The sequence below is a fragment of the Camelina sativa genome, chromosome 7 (assembly GCF_000633955.1).
Source record: "Camelina sativa cultivar DH55 chromosome 7, Cs, whole genome shotgun sequence".
Lineage (NCBI taxonomy): Eukaryota > Viridiplantae > Streptophyta > Magnoliopsida > Brassicales > Brassicaceae > Camelina > Camelina sativa.
The window spans coordinates 2,678,376-2,695,213 of NC_025691.1; the positions used below are offsets into that span (position 1 = coordinate 2,678,376).

The 16,838-nt window shown below is 35.5% G+C and overlaps 5 protein-coding genes and 2 pseudogenes across 7 annotated transcripts in view; 5 read left to right on the forward strand and 2 right to left on the reverse strand.

The window, feature by feature from the left end:
* Positions 1-480, forward strand: part of LOC109125381 — a 735-nt gene extending 255 nt beyond the window's left edge. Inside the window, exon 2 of the mRNA XM_019226969.1 lies at positions 4-480. Within this exon, the coding sequence (XP_019082514.1) occupies positions 4-270 (267 nt within the window). The 3' untranslated portion in view covers positions 271-480. The remainder of the gene's footprint in view (positions 1-3) is intronic.
* Positions 1,766-3,052, reverse strand: LOC104700008. 2 transcript variants are annotated; one of them, XM_010415450.2, is made up of 2 exons: positions 2,638-3,052; positions 1,766-2,292 (listed from the first exon to the last, which is right to left on the reverse strand). In XM_010415450.2, the coding sequence occupies exons 1-2, from the start codon at positions 2,975-2,977 to the stop codon at positions 2,192-2,194; spliced, it is 441 nt and encodes a 146-aa protein (XP_010413752.1). In that variant the 5' UTR covers positions 2,978-3,052; the 3' UTR covers positions 1,766-2,191. The 2 variants fall into 2 exon arrangements, with proteins under 2 accessions (XP_010413752.1, XP_010413753.1); XM_010415451.2 differs by lacking the exon at positions 1,766-2,292 and having other exon boundaries at positions 2,318-3,052.
* Positions 5,505-6,507, forward strand: LOC104700009 (annotated as a pseudogene).
* On the forward strand, positions 6,709-8,839 carry LOC104700010. Of its 2 annotated transcripts, none has more exons than XM_010415456.2 (4): positions 6,709-6,928; positions 7,394-7,866; positions 7,946-8,041; positions 8,613-8,839. In XM_010415456.2, the coding sequence occupies exons 1-3, from the start codon at positions 6,826-6,828 to the stop codon at positions 8,033-8,035; spliced, it is 666 nt and encodes a 221-aa protein (XP_010413758.1). In that variant the 5' UTR covers positions 6,709-6,825; the 3' UTR covers positions 8,036-8,041; positions 8,613-8,839. The 2 variants fall into 2 exon arrangements, with proteins under 2 accessions (XP_010413758.1, XP_010413757.1); XM_010415455.2 differs by having other exon boundaries at positions 8,618-8,839.
* LOC104700011 (probable methyltransferase PMT25) lies at positions 8,987-12,961 on the forward strand. Its single transcript, XM_010415457.2, has 8 exons — positions 8,987-9,229; positions 9,652-10,627; positions 10,931-11,080; positions 11,177-11,447; positions 11,530-11,640; positions 11,739-11,913; positions 11,997-12,461; positions 12,562-12,961. Exons 2-8 carry the CDS (start codon positions 9,689-9,691, stop codon positions 12,788-12,790), a joined length of 2,340 nt encoding a protein of 779 aa, XP_010413759.1. The 5' UTR covers positions 8,987-9,229; positions 9,652-9,688; the 3' UTR covers positions 12,791-12,961.
* LOC109125560 lies at positions 14,483-15,588 on the forward strand (annotated as a pseudogene).
* The window catches only part of LOC104700012 (WD repeat-containing protein 55), a 3,568-nt gene continuing 2,920 nt past the window's right edge, over positions 16,191-16,838 (reverse strand). The window contains exons 13-14 of the mRNA XM_010415460.2: positions 16,495-16,624; positions 16,191-16,391 (exon numbers count right to left, since the gene is read on the reverse strand). Coding sequence (XP_010413762.1) covers positions 16,321-16,391; positions 16,495-16,624 — 201 coding nt within the window. The 3' untranslated portion in view covers positions 16,191-16,320. The remainder of the gene's footprint in view (positions 16,392-16,494; positions 16,625-16,838) is intronic.

The window sequence follows — 16,838 nt, forward strand, 5'->3', positions numbered from 1 at the left end:
AAGAAGACGACGGAGGACAAGGCCTTATCGAGCTCTCTCCCGGTGAATATTCCGGAGAACATGTTTCGTAGGTACGTTGAGAAAGAGGAGGAACATTTTGACGGTGGAGAAGAGATAGTGCCGCCGCATATTATGGTCGGACGGAGGATCCAAGGAGGAGGACAAATGGCGTTTTCCGTTTGTTCAGGTAGTGGAAGGACTCTTAAGGGAAGAGATCTGAGACGGGTTCGTAATTCGGTTCTTAGGTTAACCGGTTTTTTGGAGGCTTGAATCGTTACCGGTTTGCCATTTTCTATCATAATTTCTCGTTTTTTTTTTGTTTTTGCATATTACGGAAAATTCCAGTGTTCCCGTGTTGTTTTTATCTTTAAGTAAAGGTGGGGAAAATGTGAAACAAATATTTATTTATCCCCTTCGTTCCTATTTTTTTCATATTCTTTAAATTTTCCCTAAGTTGTAATAGGAAACATAAGAAAATTTGTGGTTAATTTTGAGAAAATAACAATAATTGCTAATGTGTTAGGATTTATAATGCAATGCTTGCAAGTGTTTATCACTTGGTTGGAATTATGAAAATGTGATTGAAAATATTTTGAGTTGGATTTAATCGTAGTGCAAATGTGGACAAAAAAACTAGCCTAACCATAAAAGAGCTGTTCTGTTGTTATTGATTGTGACTTTGTCAGAGACAGATAGAGCAGAATTTGTTGCCTGTGACATCTATCAAATCAAGGTGAGAAATGTACAACATATCTGTTTACTTTATCAAAAATTTATAATCTGATCACAGTAGTAGTTATTCACTAAAATACAAAAATTACTAATTATCTTAATATTTCTATTACTGTCTAGAACAGGAATTTATTTATATAAACACATTACGGGAAACCCTAGTTTGATTTGGACCTTTTAGGCTGCAAACACGATTGAAGAGATTGAATAGGTTAAATGAATAATTTTCATCATTTGCATTGAACTCGTTCAACTTAAAAAGTTGAAAAAATAAATTAATTATACAGAAAAAATGTTCAACTTATTCAAATGAATTGAATATTATTCAACCCAATTTTACTGAACTCATTTTTTCAATTTTGAGCATCCAAATAAACCATTTGGAGCCTTAATTAACGTCTTTATAATGGTCACAATTATAATGGTCACAATTATAATGGTCACAAGAAGACATTGCCATTTTCTTCAAGGTCTTTTGATAAGGCCCAGTAAGAGATAGCTAAGCCCACTAAGGAACCCATATTGTTTTCCCTCAGAAGAACAAAACAGGGGACCTTCGAATTTGAAACCAAAACACAAAAGTCACTCTCTGTCTCTGTCTCACATACATTGGTAACTGTGCTCTATGCACAGAACTGTAAGCACGCGTTCAACAAAGATCATTACTTTACTTAAAGACACTCTTAAGTTAATTCTCTCTCTCTCTCTCCCTCTTAGGGTTTAACAACCTTGTCCTTCTCCTACCGCTAATACTGTGTAACCACGGCCCATGGCTTCACTTCTTTCCAGCTGCTCCTACAACACCGTTCCAGATTTTTCTTTTCCAATGAGTAAGATTTGCTCTGCTACTCTTCATTTTTTAGTTTCTTCTTTCCGCAATGTGGGTCTTAATAACTTCAATAACTTTAGAGCTTCAACATAAAATTTTCTTGAATTTCATTATGGTCTTGTTCCTTGTGAGAATAGAAGCTTTTCAATTTTTTTTTTTTTTTAATTGCTATTTCATTGCCTCCGTTTTTTTTTTTAGGTCCTGATACAATGGAGATGCTGCCAAGAAATGGTTGGAGGATAGTTACCTGGCTTCTTACTCCAAACTTTGTATCAACCCAATGGGTGAATAGATTTGCCTAAGATTGGGGGTTTAGGGAATGAAGCAACTTGGTCCGTGCTTTTAGGATAGATGTAGTATAAAGATTCAATGTCTATCTTCTTGTTTCTAATATTATTTGGATTCTTGAAATTGCAATCCTTTTGTTGATGATTCTAATATTATATTTAATTAACCCCATTACTACAAAATTCATCATATGTATCAATCTTGTTTTAACTTTTTCAATGACCACAATATGCAAACACACAGATTGATATTGCTAGAGAAGTATCTCGCGTAATATAAAATATCTTAGTGTAGGAGCTCTCAATGTCAATGTACATTGAGACTTGATAGAGCATAGAAATATCAAGGAATGAATGCGCTTGTGCTGTCTCTACTACGTGCATCGTGATCTTGAGGGACTTCCTGTGTGTTGTTGTTGTTGTTGTTGTTACCCTTGCCTTGACCTANCTGTTTCCAATATTATTTGGATTCTTGAAATTGCAATCCTTTTGTTGATGATTCTAATATTATATTTAATTAACCCCATTACTACAAAATTCATCATATGCATCAATCTTGTTTTAACCTTTTCAATGACCACAATATGCAAACACACAGATTGATATTGCTAGAGAAGTATCTCGCGTAATATAAAATATCTTAGTGTAGGATCTCTCAATGTCAATGTACATTGAGACTTGATAGAGCATAGAAATATCAAGGAATGAATGCGCTTGTGCTGTCTCTACTACGTGCATCGTGATCTTGAGGGACTTCCTGTGTGTTGTTGTTGTTACCCTTGCCTTGACCTAGCCATGACATTGTGAGTCTTGATGGGAAAACTTTCTTGTTTGATTCTTTGTTTGGGACCTTCTTCTGGTCACTGACTGCGTGCGAGAAGCTCCTGAGTTCGTTAAGCCGCTTCATCTTCTCTTTCTTCTGCTTCTTTTTATGGAAGGAGAGGAAGAACAAAGCCACCACTTTGGTGACCTTGTTCCCTGAAGAAGCTGAAGAAGAAGGAGATGCTTTCTTGAGTTTCAAATGCCGGTTATGGCGTCGGGGACAGCTCTTGCTGATTCTGATTAGGAGTTTCCTACATGGCCGGAGAATCTTGTGGTTTAAGGTAACCAACGACTCGGCTCCTCGCATCTCTTTGGTTAGTTTTTGCTCTGTCTGTAGCAAAAGCAGAGAGAATTAAAAGGAAAAAATTATAAAATAGGCAGAGACAAAAAGGTTTGGGCTAATGTATGTGTCTCTGGGATTGTGTTGGCTTGTCTTTTGTAACCATGTCATTTGTAGTTTGTATGTCCCAGGTGGGTTTCACGTTTTGTTGTGTTAAAAGAGTCACTTAGTTTGTGGTACACCATGATTCTAAATTAGAGATTGTGAAGACTTTGTCTTCTCTCAGCTGACTAAGTCTTCTCTACTTAATGTTAGATTTTTTTGGCCATTTTCTTTTTTTTTCCTCAAGAAGCCAAGTCTTCAAAGTCAAAACACCAAATGCACATATTACCGTAGCTTGCCTATGTAAGATGAGATTAGATTTAAAGATCTCACATAGATCTAATCTAACATATGTAACTTGGTGTGATTCTCAACGGACGATAGGGATCATGCCACGTTAAAAGTTGACTTTATACAACACATCGCATCAGCCTGATGAAATGTCAATCTGTGTTCATCCTAGGTTCGATTCTGTCCTACTCGGCCGATTCTAGACAACATAGGTCTCATCAGATGGAAGAGTTTTAGATCTGAAAAATATATATTTTGGATTTCTTAGGCCGGACTAGTCTACACTACAGTCTATTTAAAAGTACAGTATTTGTAGTTGAAGGTTTGTACTTTCTGGTTTTAGTTTTTGAAAATAACTATCTTTAATAGCCATTTTGTGTTTTGGTGCACAGAAAAAAAAAACAAATAGCCATTCAAATTTTCTTTGTATAGTTTCCTTCAAATTATCCCCTATACAACATGGATAAGTTTTAAACAACTAATTTGGTTAGTTATGCAGCAATTATGTGAGAAATCAACAATACCAATGAAAATTTTCACAATACCAATACCAACGAAATTTTTCACAATACCAATAACAAGTTGTTGTTAGATGACATTTCTACCTGAAATTGAAAGACAATGTTAATATTGGTCAGGTTGTGATATACGTTTTCTCTAATTTTATATAATAAACTTACATATTGTAGAATATATATAATTATATGACTAGCTAGCTAGTAATTGGTTTTAGGTCGACATCTTCTAGTGTTTGTGTATGGTTGTGATTAAAAAACGTGTAAAAATCAATACGTTATATAAACCGGCTATGTAACATTCATGACAATAATATTAATAATATATTGGATGTTGTGCATTCGTCATTTATTTAATCACATACGTTAAGTTTTAGAGGCTGAATATTAATTACTTAGAGATACATTTCAATATGTGTAACTTAGTTCATCCATTTTAAAAATTTGGATTTTTTTTCAGAGGCATTCTCATTGCAACGAATTATGCCATCATCACAGAGTGTATACTTTTCCATAGATTTGAGGGTTTTGATAGGAATGTATCTTTCTTAATATAAGACAATATATATGATAACTCATGGTATTTGTATTGTACACTGCTATACAAAATGTAGGGAATTAATGATTATGAGCGTATAATATTAGCAATGCTTTTGATGTGTCTTGTAACATCCTCGATTTATTTAGAGGACATCACATCACATGCACTTCCACAACATATATTATAGTATAACTATTCTAAATTAATGAGTCACTTCAACAGATATTTCAGAACAAATCCGTTATTCCGAGTTACCGACTGTTATGTTAAAAAAGTTATTACGATTATGTTTAACATCATACTTATCAATTGACCATAATCATGTGATTTGTCCAAACTACAGTATAATTGTTTAAGACCATCAAAAGCGATGTCGCATGGAAAATTTAAAGGATGGATCAGAAGGAGTTCCTTGGTCGACTAACAGGCTAAGAACTACCAAAGTCAATCCCCAAAGAGTCGTCTTGGCTTTTCTGTTTCGTTTACCGTTTCTACTTCTACTCAATTAAGTGCGCAAATCAATCTCACTTTCACAAATATAAATTAACTCTAGTGTCACATATACAAATACCACTAGTTTTATTTAATTTTATGTCCTTTTTTTATATAGAATTGAAATGTTATCTATATCTCATAAAATGGTGTTTCTTTATGTTTCCAATATCATTCTCTTTATACTTTTCGTTAATCAGTTGATTTTTTTTTTGTTGAATGATGAAAAAATAATTAAATTGATCTCTCTTGTAAATTAAAATGGATTTTAGTTAAGAAAGTAATTTTAATGCTATATTGTTATTTTTCTAAAACATTAGTGACAAGGTGAAACTATAAATGGAGAAAGAGAGAGCTCATTTTACTTGTATATAATATGCTTTGTTACGTCGATTAACTTGTGCATTCCTTCTTCTTATGTTATTCACTTGTATATATGATTGTTTTGTAGATTAACTTGTTCATTGATCATCCTTCTTTTGTTCTTTACAAACAAAAGGATAAGAAAGCTCGTGAGTTTTTCTTTTGATATACAGTCTACCAATTTAATTTCTTCCAATTTCTTCATTCTTCTTTTCAAAAGATATATATAACTTTTTCTTATGTACAACATATGGGTACGTGCATGCAGGAATTATTGGTGATCAGAATATGGCTGATCAGGACTTGCCCTCCGTTATAAACGTAGTTCTTGTAGTCAAGCTTCTAGACCATGTTGCAGCTATTCAAACCCAAAACACTGGGAAATCGTATACTCACCAGATAAAGGTGAAATAGTGTTTTGATGTACATTCAAATAATCAAATATGAAGTGGTCTCTCGTATGCTTTGCCTTCAGCTGATCATACGATCGAGTATCGACGATGAACACTAAAAGATATATTTTTTTATTTTCTTAAATAATTTTCATAGTTTTAAATGTATTATACATATATATAGATTACTATACTCATACACGTTCACGTTGTCCGTACCAAACTATTGTAAATGTTAATAGAATTTAAAATATTGCAAATCATTTGGGTTCTCAGGAAGAAAATGATAAATTTATGGATAAAGAAACGAAGATGGAAGAATCTAATAACCTTGCAGAAGCAGAGTTAATAATAGCGATGAAAGAGAAGTCACGGATGGAGCATGAGCATACCATGAATATGATGACAACACACAACGTAAATTTGTATTCAAAAACCTCGTATAGGTTTGTTCTTCACTTCACAACATGTGATTGATTTTAATAATCTCTGGTTGATCGATCTTTTTCAGGTGGAGGTGGAGCATGCGCTAAAACAAAAAGAGGAAACACATGAACAAGAGATGATGAAGCATTATGTGATTGATGTCTCCGACTCTGCTACTGATCATAATAAAGTACTAATAAAAGATCAACCACATAGATTCGGTGTGATTGTTGCAAAACTTTCAAATTATCATTTACTTTTATTTTGTGTGTTTTATTGTTTTTGCTTTTTTTACTTTTGCATTTTCCCAACTCTATTGTAGTAAATGTTAGTGTCAAGGATGTCTCCATACCATACATGTACAAAACCTTGTTTACCCAAATAAAATGTATCTATTAAATCATACTAATAAATATGAACAAAATTGTGAGTTAATTAGAAAGTGATCAAGATGCATATTTTCAAACTAGTTTTATATTCCTTAATTGTAAAAGAATACTAACAAATAAAGAACCAAACGAACCGTACGTAGTAGATTTGGAGCCGGACCGACACACACGTTTAATAAATGGGATCCGCCTTATCTTGTGCCTCTTTGACTGTTAGTGTGACATTTGATTTTCCCCAACACATACAAACAAAAAGAAGAAACCTCAACTCCACCCTACATCACACAACCCAACAAAAAAGCTCAAGAAAATCTTTAGAGTGAGAGAACGAACCAATACCAAACCTTTCTTGTTTCCAGTGATCATGCCTCCTGGGTCGAAGAAAAGAAAGGCCTTGAAGAAGAAGCAGCAAGAGGAACAGGAATCCATTGGAGCTGGTGCCAACAACAAAGGCTTCAATGGTCATGGTAGGTACTCTCTCTTGGTTACTGTTTTGCTTTTAATTCAGGATTTTTAGTTGTTGGGATCGATATTAATTTTGGTGGGTTTAGTTGGGTTTTAGGGGAATTATGTATCTTCTCTCTCTTAAACAGATTTGGTGTTAGGTAAAGTTTCTTCCTTTGTCTTTTCGAATGGCTCTGAAACTTTTCGTATTACACACAAGACGGAGTGAAATGATGCTTTGATCCTACTTTATAGCGAATCTTTTGAGGATTTTTATGAAGAATCTGTACATGTATTGAGATTTAGCTAATCTCTGGTTAATTATTGCTCCAAAGTTTGTGACTTTTCTTTAATCAATATGATTCGTGTTTAGTTGTCTGTGTGTTGTCTTCTTGATTCTTGCAATTTTTGTTCTATCCTTTTCCAGTAATGTTCCCAAGAGAGTCTTTTATTGCGCCTTTAGCAGTTTCTTTGATCTTTATGTGAAGGGAACATTTCTGGACTTGATGAACATGGAAGTCAAGATGATAGAGAAAGTGATGGCAACCTGAGTTCTCCTGGTTCTCAGGGAAATGATGATATTGGGACAAGAGACCCATCTCCTTCACCTCCTTCATCATCTGGTCTGGGGAAAGTCACTGTTAAAGAGCAAACAGACAGTACTCGGGCACAAGGAGTGAAAGAGGCTGGTGGTACTTCAACTTTGGAAATTGCACCTGCTGTTGATTCTGACAAGCCTGTGGGTTCTTCTTCTGCCTCAAAGGTTGTGATGTCTGACAAAAATGAGCAAGTTGAGAGCTCGACAGACTCGGATTCTGTCCAACAGAAGTCTGGTGAAACCGAAGAAAAGCATAGACTAAAAGAAGCGAAAGAAGTTAACATTCCAGGATCTGCTGCGGAGGCAAGCAAAGAAATCAAGAGAGGGAAAGAATCTGAAGTGCCAGAATGTTCGGAAGAAAGGGTACCTTTTTCGTTCTTTCCTCCTCTACTTGAGCTAATTCTATCAGTTTCCTGAATCATTTGCCATATGTAATATGCAGAGTCTTATGCCTTCTGGTCCACCAGTTGTTCGAACCTCATGGTTGAGTTGCTGCGGTTTGTTTGATATGATCGCAGGATCTGAAAGATAATTTCAGGTTAGTCTAAGACTCTTTAGTTTAGCCTGTTTAGGAATCTAAGAAGCTGTATCTTTTATAGATTAAATTCTCTAAAACTGGATAACTTAAGACTCTCAGCATCTGAACATCCTAGATTCCTAGTAAGATTAGTAAGAGGGTTCGTTGACTTGAGCGAGAATTTTGGATAGGGGATGGCTCCGTAAGTAGAGTACTGCTTCCTAAGAGTTTCAACCATTTTCTATATTAACACTTACGGTTAAACACTTCTTCAGAAGTATTTTTTTTCTACTTTTTCCGGTCATGTTCTTGCTTTGAAGTGATTTAAAATTGGTTAGAAGTTAGAAACAATGAAAAATATTCAAGTTTATCTAAAAACAACACTAATTTGGGGCTACCAGTGATATATATATAGCACATTAGCACTGTAGGATTCTAGTCTCTGATACTTTGTTTGGTTTACTCGATAGCTACCTCGATGCTGTTTAAGTGTTCTCTCTCCATTCTTATCTAGGGATAAGTCCATCTTTTTTCACTTATGTGTCCTAATCTTTCTTTTGGTGTCATCAATATCTTTGGTGTGATGATGAAGAGCAGGAGGAGGAAAAATCAGCAAACAGTGGGCAGCAGAAAAGCTCAAATGAACAGCCAACAAAGACATCATGATTCATGGGTCGTATATTCTTCTCTGTACATTCAAGCATTAATGTCTTTTATATGACTGTTTATTTTAGCAACATACAAACAAAGAACATATAATCTTGTGTTCATGTTTTGGAATTTTAGATTCATGAGAACTGAACACATCTCCTTTTTTAATGGACTTACCAGATACGGCCTTTTTGAGACGAAAGAATGGGCCGTATGAGTCCGCTAGCTGTTTACTTTAAGACAGCAACGTTTAACGAAGCCGCTGACATTTTTATGTTCTTGAGATCTGTCAGTGTCGGTGATCGACGCGGCGGCAGAGAGAATAAATAAATAAAATCTTCGAAAACACGAAAAATTAATTGTTTATTTAAAAAAGCTCCCCTTTTTTTTTTTTTTGACAACGGGATTTTTGGCGTTTTTAAGGCCGTAAGCTTGCTCATTCGAATCAAACCCACTAGTAGCTCCTTTTACTAGATCCGATCCCAAAATATCCTACTTTCCTTGTTCACAAAGTTGCAATCTTTTGAGGATCTTAGACTCAACCCATAATTTCCTCTGGTAAGATTTGCCTCAATCTTTTTTACCAGTAAGCCTCATTGCTTCCGGGTACTGCTTTGATGTTTGATTCGACGCTGCTCATTGAATCTGTTTTACTTATTTATTAGTAGATGATGTTTGTACTGAATTGTGATTTGTTTTGGTGTTAAATTTGATTGGATCCTTGTTTAAAATTTTTTTAACTTTTCATTGAGTGTTAAGATCCGAGGTATGTTTTAGTTTGGTCATCTAGATCTGTGCAGCTATGTGTTTCTTGCTTTGTTTTTCATATATATGCAGAGTTATCTTGTCCTCTGTGACAAGTTTAGAAATTTTTGAGCCTAAAAGCTAATAAACATATGAGTATGGCTGCATCGTGTTGTACTTTTTTGTTTTTGGTTTATTGCGCCGTTGAAAACTTTTGCTTTGTGATTGGTTTTCAGGTGAATGTGAGTAAAGGTTGCATTTGGCTCGAGGAACATGGCGATGGGGAAGTACTCCCGTGTAGACGGGAAGAAATCATCAAGCTATGGTTTAACCGTTACTATTGTTCTGGTTATTTCCTTATGTTTAGTTGGGGCGTGGATGTTCACGTCTTCCTGGTCTGCCCCGGCTGATTCTGTTGACTATTCCTCAAGTGATATTGCAAAGGATGTGGAACCTGTTACTAAGAATGACTTGAAGAAAGAAGAAGGCGATCGTGATCAGAAGAACTTTTCTGATGAAAAGAACGAGGAAAAAGAGGTTGTGACTGAGAACAATGAAGTGAATACTGAGACAGAGAAATCTGCTGAGGGAAACCAGGTCGATGAGAGCTCTGGCGAGACAACTGAGGCAGTCGAGGAAAAAAAGGTGTCTGATGACAGCAATATTGATGGAGATGGGGAGAAAGAGAAGAAGAATGTAAAAGAAGTAGAATCTGAAAGTGATGAAGCAAGTCAGAAAGAGAAAACGCAACTGGAAGAGAGCACGGAAGAAAACAAATCTGAGGATGGTAACGGAAACGAAGAAAAGTCTGAAGAAAAACCAGAAGAGAATGCTAGTGAAACTGAAGAAAGCAGCACGGAGAAGAGTAACAAGGACGTCTTTCCAGCTGGTGACCAGGCTGAAATCACAAAAGAGTCGAGCACTAGAGATGGAGCTTGGTCGACCCAATTGGTTGAGTCACAGAACGAGAAGAAAGTACAAGAGTCATCGATATCTAAGGACCAAAGTAGCTATGGATGGAAAACTTGCAATGTGACTGCTGGGCCAGACTACATCCCTTGCCTTGACAACTGGCAAGTTATCAAGAAGCTTCAATCTACAATGCATTATGAACACCGTGAGCGTCATTGTCCTGAGGAATCTCCTCATTGTCTTGTGACTCTTCCTGATGGTTATAAGCGGTCCATCAAGTGGCCAAAGAGTAGAGAAAAGGTAAACTTCTTGACGAGAGAAAGCTCTTACTCTTAACCAATGATGAAACTAAGGTCCTAGACAGTTTCAGTATCCTCCAACAAATCCCCTAGCTCTCCTTTAAACCTTTAGCTACCAACAGACCTACGTAAGGTCTGTTGCTGAGCTGGAAAAGCTACAATTCCCTGCTTTACCCCTGGGCTAGTTACAAATACAATAGGACTGCGCCATAATTAACAAGAAGACTTTATCAATATGTAGAGAAAAACTGCTTGCGCTCCTTTAAATGATCTGTCGTGACAGCTATTTGTTATGTAATCGCAGATCTGGTACAACAATGTTCCCCACACCAAGCTTGCAGAGATCAAGGGACATCAAAATTGGGTGAAGATGAGTGGTGAACATCTCACTTTCCCTGGTGGTGGTACTCAGTTTAAGAATGGAGCCCTTCACTACATTGATTTCATCCAACAGGTAATTTTTTTTATAATGGCTAGTTGGCTACATAATAAGCATCTCATTACTAAGCATGATAAATTGATAAGTATTGAATTAACTATATTGTTTCAGTCACATCCTCCTATTGCTTGGGGAAATAGAACCCGTGTTATATTGGATGTTGGGTGTGGAGTTGCTAGCTTTGGGGGTTTCCTTTTTGAAAGAGACGTGCTTGCTTTATCATTTGCTCCCAAAGATGAGCATGAGGCGCAAGTGCAATTCGCGCTGGAACGTGGTATTCCTGCAATGTTAAATGTTATGGGAACCAAAAGATTACCCTTTCCTGGTTCTGTTTTTGACCTTATCCATTGTGCTCGTTGTAGAGTCCCTTGGCATATTGAAGGTAAAAGTGTGTCCCATTGTATTCTTTTGCCTTATTTTTGTTCTTTTTCCCTTACTTTTTTTTGTTGTTGTCTGAAATGAAGGTGGTAAACTCCTTTTGGAATTGAATCGTGCTTTGAGGCCGGGTGGTTTCTTTGTCTGGTCAGCAACTCCAGTCTATAGGAAGAACGAGGAAGATTCTGGTATATGGAAAGGTTAGAAACTTGATCTTTCTTCTGTGTTTGCTCCTTGCCTCAAAATAGGCTTTTGAAATATGATTTCTAACTTTGGAGAGGCCTTCTTTGTGCTGTAGCAATGTCGGAGCTCACAAAGGCAATGTGCTGGAAGCTGGTGACAATTAAGAAAGACAAATTGAATGAAGTTGGGGCTGCCATATACCAAAAGCCAACTTCAAATAAATGTTACAACAAAAGACTTCAAAATGAGCCACCTCTCTGCAAGGATTCCGATGATCAAAATGCAGCCTGGTATAGTGACCTAAAATCCTGCGTAAATTTACTATTAGTAAACCAATGCAGTCTGATGCTCATATGTTGAATTTGTGGTTTAGGAATGTTCCACTTGAGGCATGTATGCATAAAGTGACAGAAGATTCATCGAAGCGAGGAGCGGTGTGGCCAAACATGTGGCCAGAAAGGCTCGAGACTGCGCCTGAGTGGTTGGATTCAAAGGAAGGTGTTTATGGAAAACCTGCACAAGAGGATTTCACAGCGGACCAAGAGAAATGGAAAACTATTGTCTCAAAGTCATACCTTAGTGGCATGGAAATCGATTGGTCGAATGTGAGAAATGTGATGGACATGAGAGCAGTCTATGGAGGATTTGCTGCTGCATTGAAGGATCTGAAACTATGGGTGATGAACGTGGTTCCTGTAGACGCGCCAGATACACTGCCGATCATATATGAACGTGGTTTATTTGGAATCTATCATGACTGGTGTGAATCATTCAACACTTATCCCAGAACTTATGACCTTCTCCATGCCGATCATCTTTTCTCTACCCTGAGGAAGAGGTAGATAGCATCACCGATTCTTTTTATTCTCTCTCAAATGCAGAGCTTGATGATCTGATATGATTTGATGAATATCAAACCCTTTTCTTTTGCATTACAGGTGCAGTTTGGTGTCGGTAATGGCTGAAATTGATCGAATTCTTAGGCCACAGGGAACTTTCATCATTAGAGACGACATGGAAACAATAGGAGAAGTTGAGAAAATGGTGAAATCCATGAAATGGAACGTTAAAATGACGCAGTCCAAAGATAATGAAGGCTTGCTTTCCATTCAAAAGTCATGGTGGCGTCCTGCAGAAACTGAGACAATCAAATCTGCAATAGGTTAAACTAGTCAAAAAGAAAAAGTAAAGCATCACTTGAATATAGTTTTCAGTAAAGTTGGTTCTTTCAGGCCTTGAGAGATGTTGTATACGTAAAACTTTACAACATAAGATTGTTTTACCGTGTTAGCTCTCAAAAGGTATATACAAGATGAGTTTTCTTTTGTTTTTCTGAAATTTTGTGACTCTGAGACTCTTCCCGTATATGATAATGAATATATAAAGGTTAGACATTAAATCAACATTAAATAGTTTGGATATTACCAATATAACATGGAGAAGTTACTTTAGCAACAAAGTTATCTTATACAAACAGAGTGTTCTTCTTATTAGCTTACAGTTAGTGGCGATGAATCTTTACCGACCTGTTTTGACAAAAGGAGAGTTGACTCAAATAATTTCTGAGCTTCTTTATGTGAAATTTGTACTAATTTATAATTCATTCAGATTTGTTGCATCGTTTTCGAACTCAACTGAAATAAAAGAGAAAGATTGAACTCGAAGCAGCTATTCTTTTTGTACTGTTTTTGCAAACTCCATTCAAAGACAAGACAAAACAGGAATTCAGTTATCAAACTAATCCAAACAAAACCGTAATTCAATTATCCGAAGTCAAAATTTATAAGGATCCAAACGGTTTTAAAAATTCTATACCGTAAAAATTCTATACCAGATTAGCCGAACAAAACCAAACGGAACCTGAATTTTGTGTAACTGAAATGTGTTAAACCAAATTCTATTAAAAAATACTAATTTATAAAAAACGAACCAAGCCAAAACTGAACCTGTAACAAGCCAAAATTTTGATATCTATATCAACATTCGAAATACATCTGCAATGTATCCTTTCAGTTATACTTAATTACATGGAATCTTTAGAAAAAAATATTTTCAAAATTTATCCAATTTCTATAAATCTCTCTACCTAATTCAAACATAAATATATGATTCTCTTTTCATTTTTATTTGATCTTATATTTAAATTATTTTGAATTACTATATAATACATTTACTTAATAAAATTTGTGATTTTTTTTTTTGCATATGATGTGATTCAAATTATTTTAAATGGACATATATTACTCAATCGAAGAATAGACAAAATATGCATATAATGTCCCACATTTCAATCGAAGAATAGAAAAAATATGCATACAATGTCCCACATTGCTTGGAAAAATAGAGCAATGGTTTATAGTCATACTATAAAAGAAACAAAAATGATTCCGAATACGAATGAGCAGAGATCGATTTATCAGACATTCAAATTTATAAATTTTATTTGGTTTACTTTGGTTCTTTATCTTCAAGAATTTTCAACTTTTAAAAAGTTAAAATATCATTAAATCAATGCTACACAAATAAAACATCATTTCATTATTTTGTTAACACTATTAATATTAGAATAATAGACATAATTAAGTTGATTAAATTAATATAAACAAATAAAGTGTCTCGCGGTATGCAGCGGGTTAAATCATAAAATTAACAAACAAATACAACTTACAATTTAAATTGTTTAGTTACAAATCAAATAATTTATCCCTACCACGAGTTAAAATATATTTAGTCTAAACAACAATTCGTTTTTTTTTCTTCCAGTTTACTAGTTGGATTGGGATGATGATTCTGTGTATAAATAAAGGATATATTGACTCCCTTCTTTTCATAATTCAGATTCAAAGACAGAGAGATAATATGGACTTGCTACCCAATGATGTTGTGGAGCATATTCTGAAGAGAGTTGATGTGAAATCCTTGCTCAAATTCAAGTCTGTATCGAAAATGGAAATCCAAAATCCAATGTCGTGCTTTCCAAGTAAGACAACTGATGAATCGTAGGCAATCAGGTAATCCAGATGTTCTTTTCGTATCCGTATGTGATGAATCATATCTTTTTGATACAGTGTATGAATGTATGAGAACGTTGGCATTGGGGTCATCAGTTTCTGTTAAGATCCCTACTCCTTGGGCAAAAAAAGTCTTGTACAAAGTTTGCAAGAGTAGCTGTGATGGTCTGATATGCCTCTACGATGTCAATGTTCCAAATATTGTTGTCAATCCCACCACTCGATGGCATCAAACTTTCCCTCTTTCTACCTATCAACTACTCAAAGATCATGAAGACAAGGTCAGTTCAACTCCATGGGCTAATCTTGGATTCGGTAAAGACAAAATCAATGGCACATTCAAGCCAGTTTGCTTATATAATTCTGCTGAATTTGGCGGCCTTTACAACGATGACAACAACACTACTATTTGTGAAGTTTTTGATTTTACCACCAATGCTTGGAGGTACGTTGTCCCTGCGTCCCCCTACCCGATTCTTCCTTATCAAGATCCTATATATGTAGATGGGTCACTTCATTGGCTCACTGAGGGTGAAACCACACATGTTTTGTCTTTTGATCTGCATACCGAAACTTTCCAAGTCATGTCTAAAGCTCCCTTTCTCCATCACCACCACCACTCTAATAGAGAGTTGGTCATGTGCAACCTTGATGATCGTTTGTGCGTATCCGAAAAAATGTGGCCCAACCAAGTGATATGGTCGTTTGATTCAGACCGGGGGACATGGACGGAAATATATTCCATAGATCTCAATATAGCTACCTCTTGGTTAGGGAAGCACAGATTCTCACTTTGTGGACAAGGACAAGTTATTGTTTTGTGAACCTCTAACTGGGGATCTATTGCTAACACTTGATCCCAAAACCAAATCTTATGAAATTAGTTACGAATTTTTGTATCGTACTCGTGTGTTTCCTCTTTGTTATTTCCAGAGTTTAATCACTATTCTTTAAAGGAGCTTATTATTTTCCGAAACATTGTAATTTCAATTTTAATAATAAATTTTGTCAATATTGGTTTGGTTGTGGTCTTGTGGATACTAGTCTACTACTAAATCTGCATGCTACATGTTTGTTTACGTAAGATTATTCTTACTTAATTATATGGTTTTGTTTTTCCTTGACCATCTTCTCTAGTTTCCGAAGCCGAGGAGGTTCCTACTATTGAAATGACCCGTTTTCTTGATGCAGTTGGATTTGTGTAATGCAGATTCCACAATTGATTCTATTGTATTCGCTTGCTCTCGTCTTAGTCATATCATCTTGGGTGGAGCTGATGGTTCAAATTAATTGTTCCTTTTGATAGTTTAATATTTGTATCCATTGGCATTGAGAAAAGTTGTGTACATAAAAACTCTAGAACATAGTAAGATCGCTTAACAATTAGCTCCAAAGATATATTGAAGATAATTTTGCTCTGTTCTCATGAAAGAAAATAATATTCTTCTTTGACCTTATATATGATCTTAAGTATGACTTGGTGATTGTTAGAATAAACTATATAAGAATTGCCTCATAAACAGAATTCTCTATGGAGTTTGATAATCTTACAGTGATGAATAAATACTAGTAGTAATAGTAAAGAGATTCTGAGAAAAGATGTAGTCGGTTAACAAAACTGTCAGAATCAAGTAGACAATTCAAGTATGAAACTGAAATACTATCCAAACTTCTCTGAAACAAAATCTACAAGTCTGCGAAGAAATTATTTGTAGAGTCCAGAGTAGTCGATTTACTTTTTGTTTTCCTCTTGGTGCCTGTAAAGCAAGAAAAACTCGAGATCAGATCATGTGATAGTTATCATCTCAAGGAAATGTTTAAGATGTTCCAAAAAGTTCAGTAGGTTTCTCTTTAGTTTACCTTTGGAAGACTTGGAAGGATCATTGTCAACGTCCATCCCATCGTTGTCACTGTCACTGTCTCCTGCAGCTCCAGATGCGTTCCCCGAGTTCCCATTAGAACCTTCTAGAATCTCTTCTAGGTTCCACAACTATATCACCAAAAACACAAAACATGTAAATCATAACTCTAAGGGCTTGAGTTTAGAGAGGATAAAATGATACCTTCAGCATACTATCGTGAGCTGTGCTACCGAGAAACTTGTTATCATGAGAGAGAGCTGCAAGAGAGATTTTAACAGAAAAAAAATTAGAGGTTCGTTCAAGACCGAGTACAATAGTCAAAAAAAGATAAAATGTTCTTAG

Coding starts and splice junctions, on each gene's coding strand:
- LOC104700008 (XM_010415450.2), bottom strand. CDS start 2,977: ATGCGAGGAGCCGAGTCGTTGGTTACCTTAAACCACAAGATTCTCCGG.
- LOC104700010 (XM_010415456.2), top strand. CDS start 6,826: ATGCCTCCTGGGTCGAAGAAAAGAAAGGCCTTGAAGAAGAAGCAGCAA. Junction 6,929..7,393: donor CAAAGGCTTCAATGGTCATG/GTAGGTACTCTC, acceptor CTTTATGTGAAG/GGAACATTTCTGGACTTGAT. Junction 7,867..7,945: donor CAGAATGTTCGGAAGAAAGG/GTACCTTTTTCG, acceptor TGTAATATGCAG/AGTCTTATGCCTTCTGGTCC.
- LOC104700011 (XM_010415457.2), top strand. CDS start 9,689: ATGGCGATGGGGAAGTACTCCCGTGTAGACGGGAAGAAATCATCAAGC. Junction 10,628..10,930: donor GGCCAAAGAGTAGAGAAAAG/GTAAACTTCTTG, acceptor ATGTAATCGCAG/ATCTGGTACAACAATGTTCC. Junction 11,081..11,176: donor ACATTGATTTCATCCAACAG/GTAATTTTTTTT, acceptor ATATTGTTTCAG/TCACATCCTCCTATTGCTTG.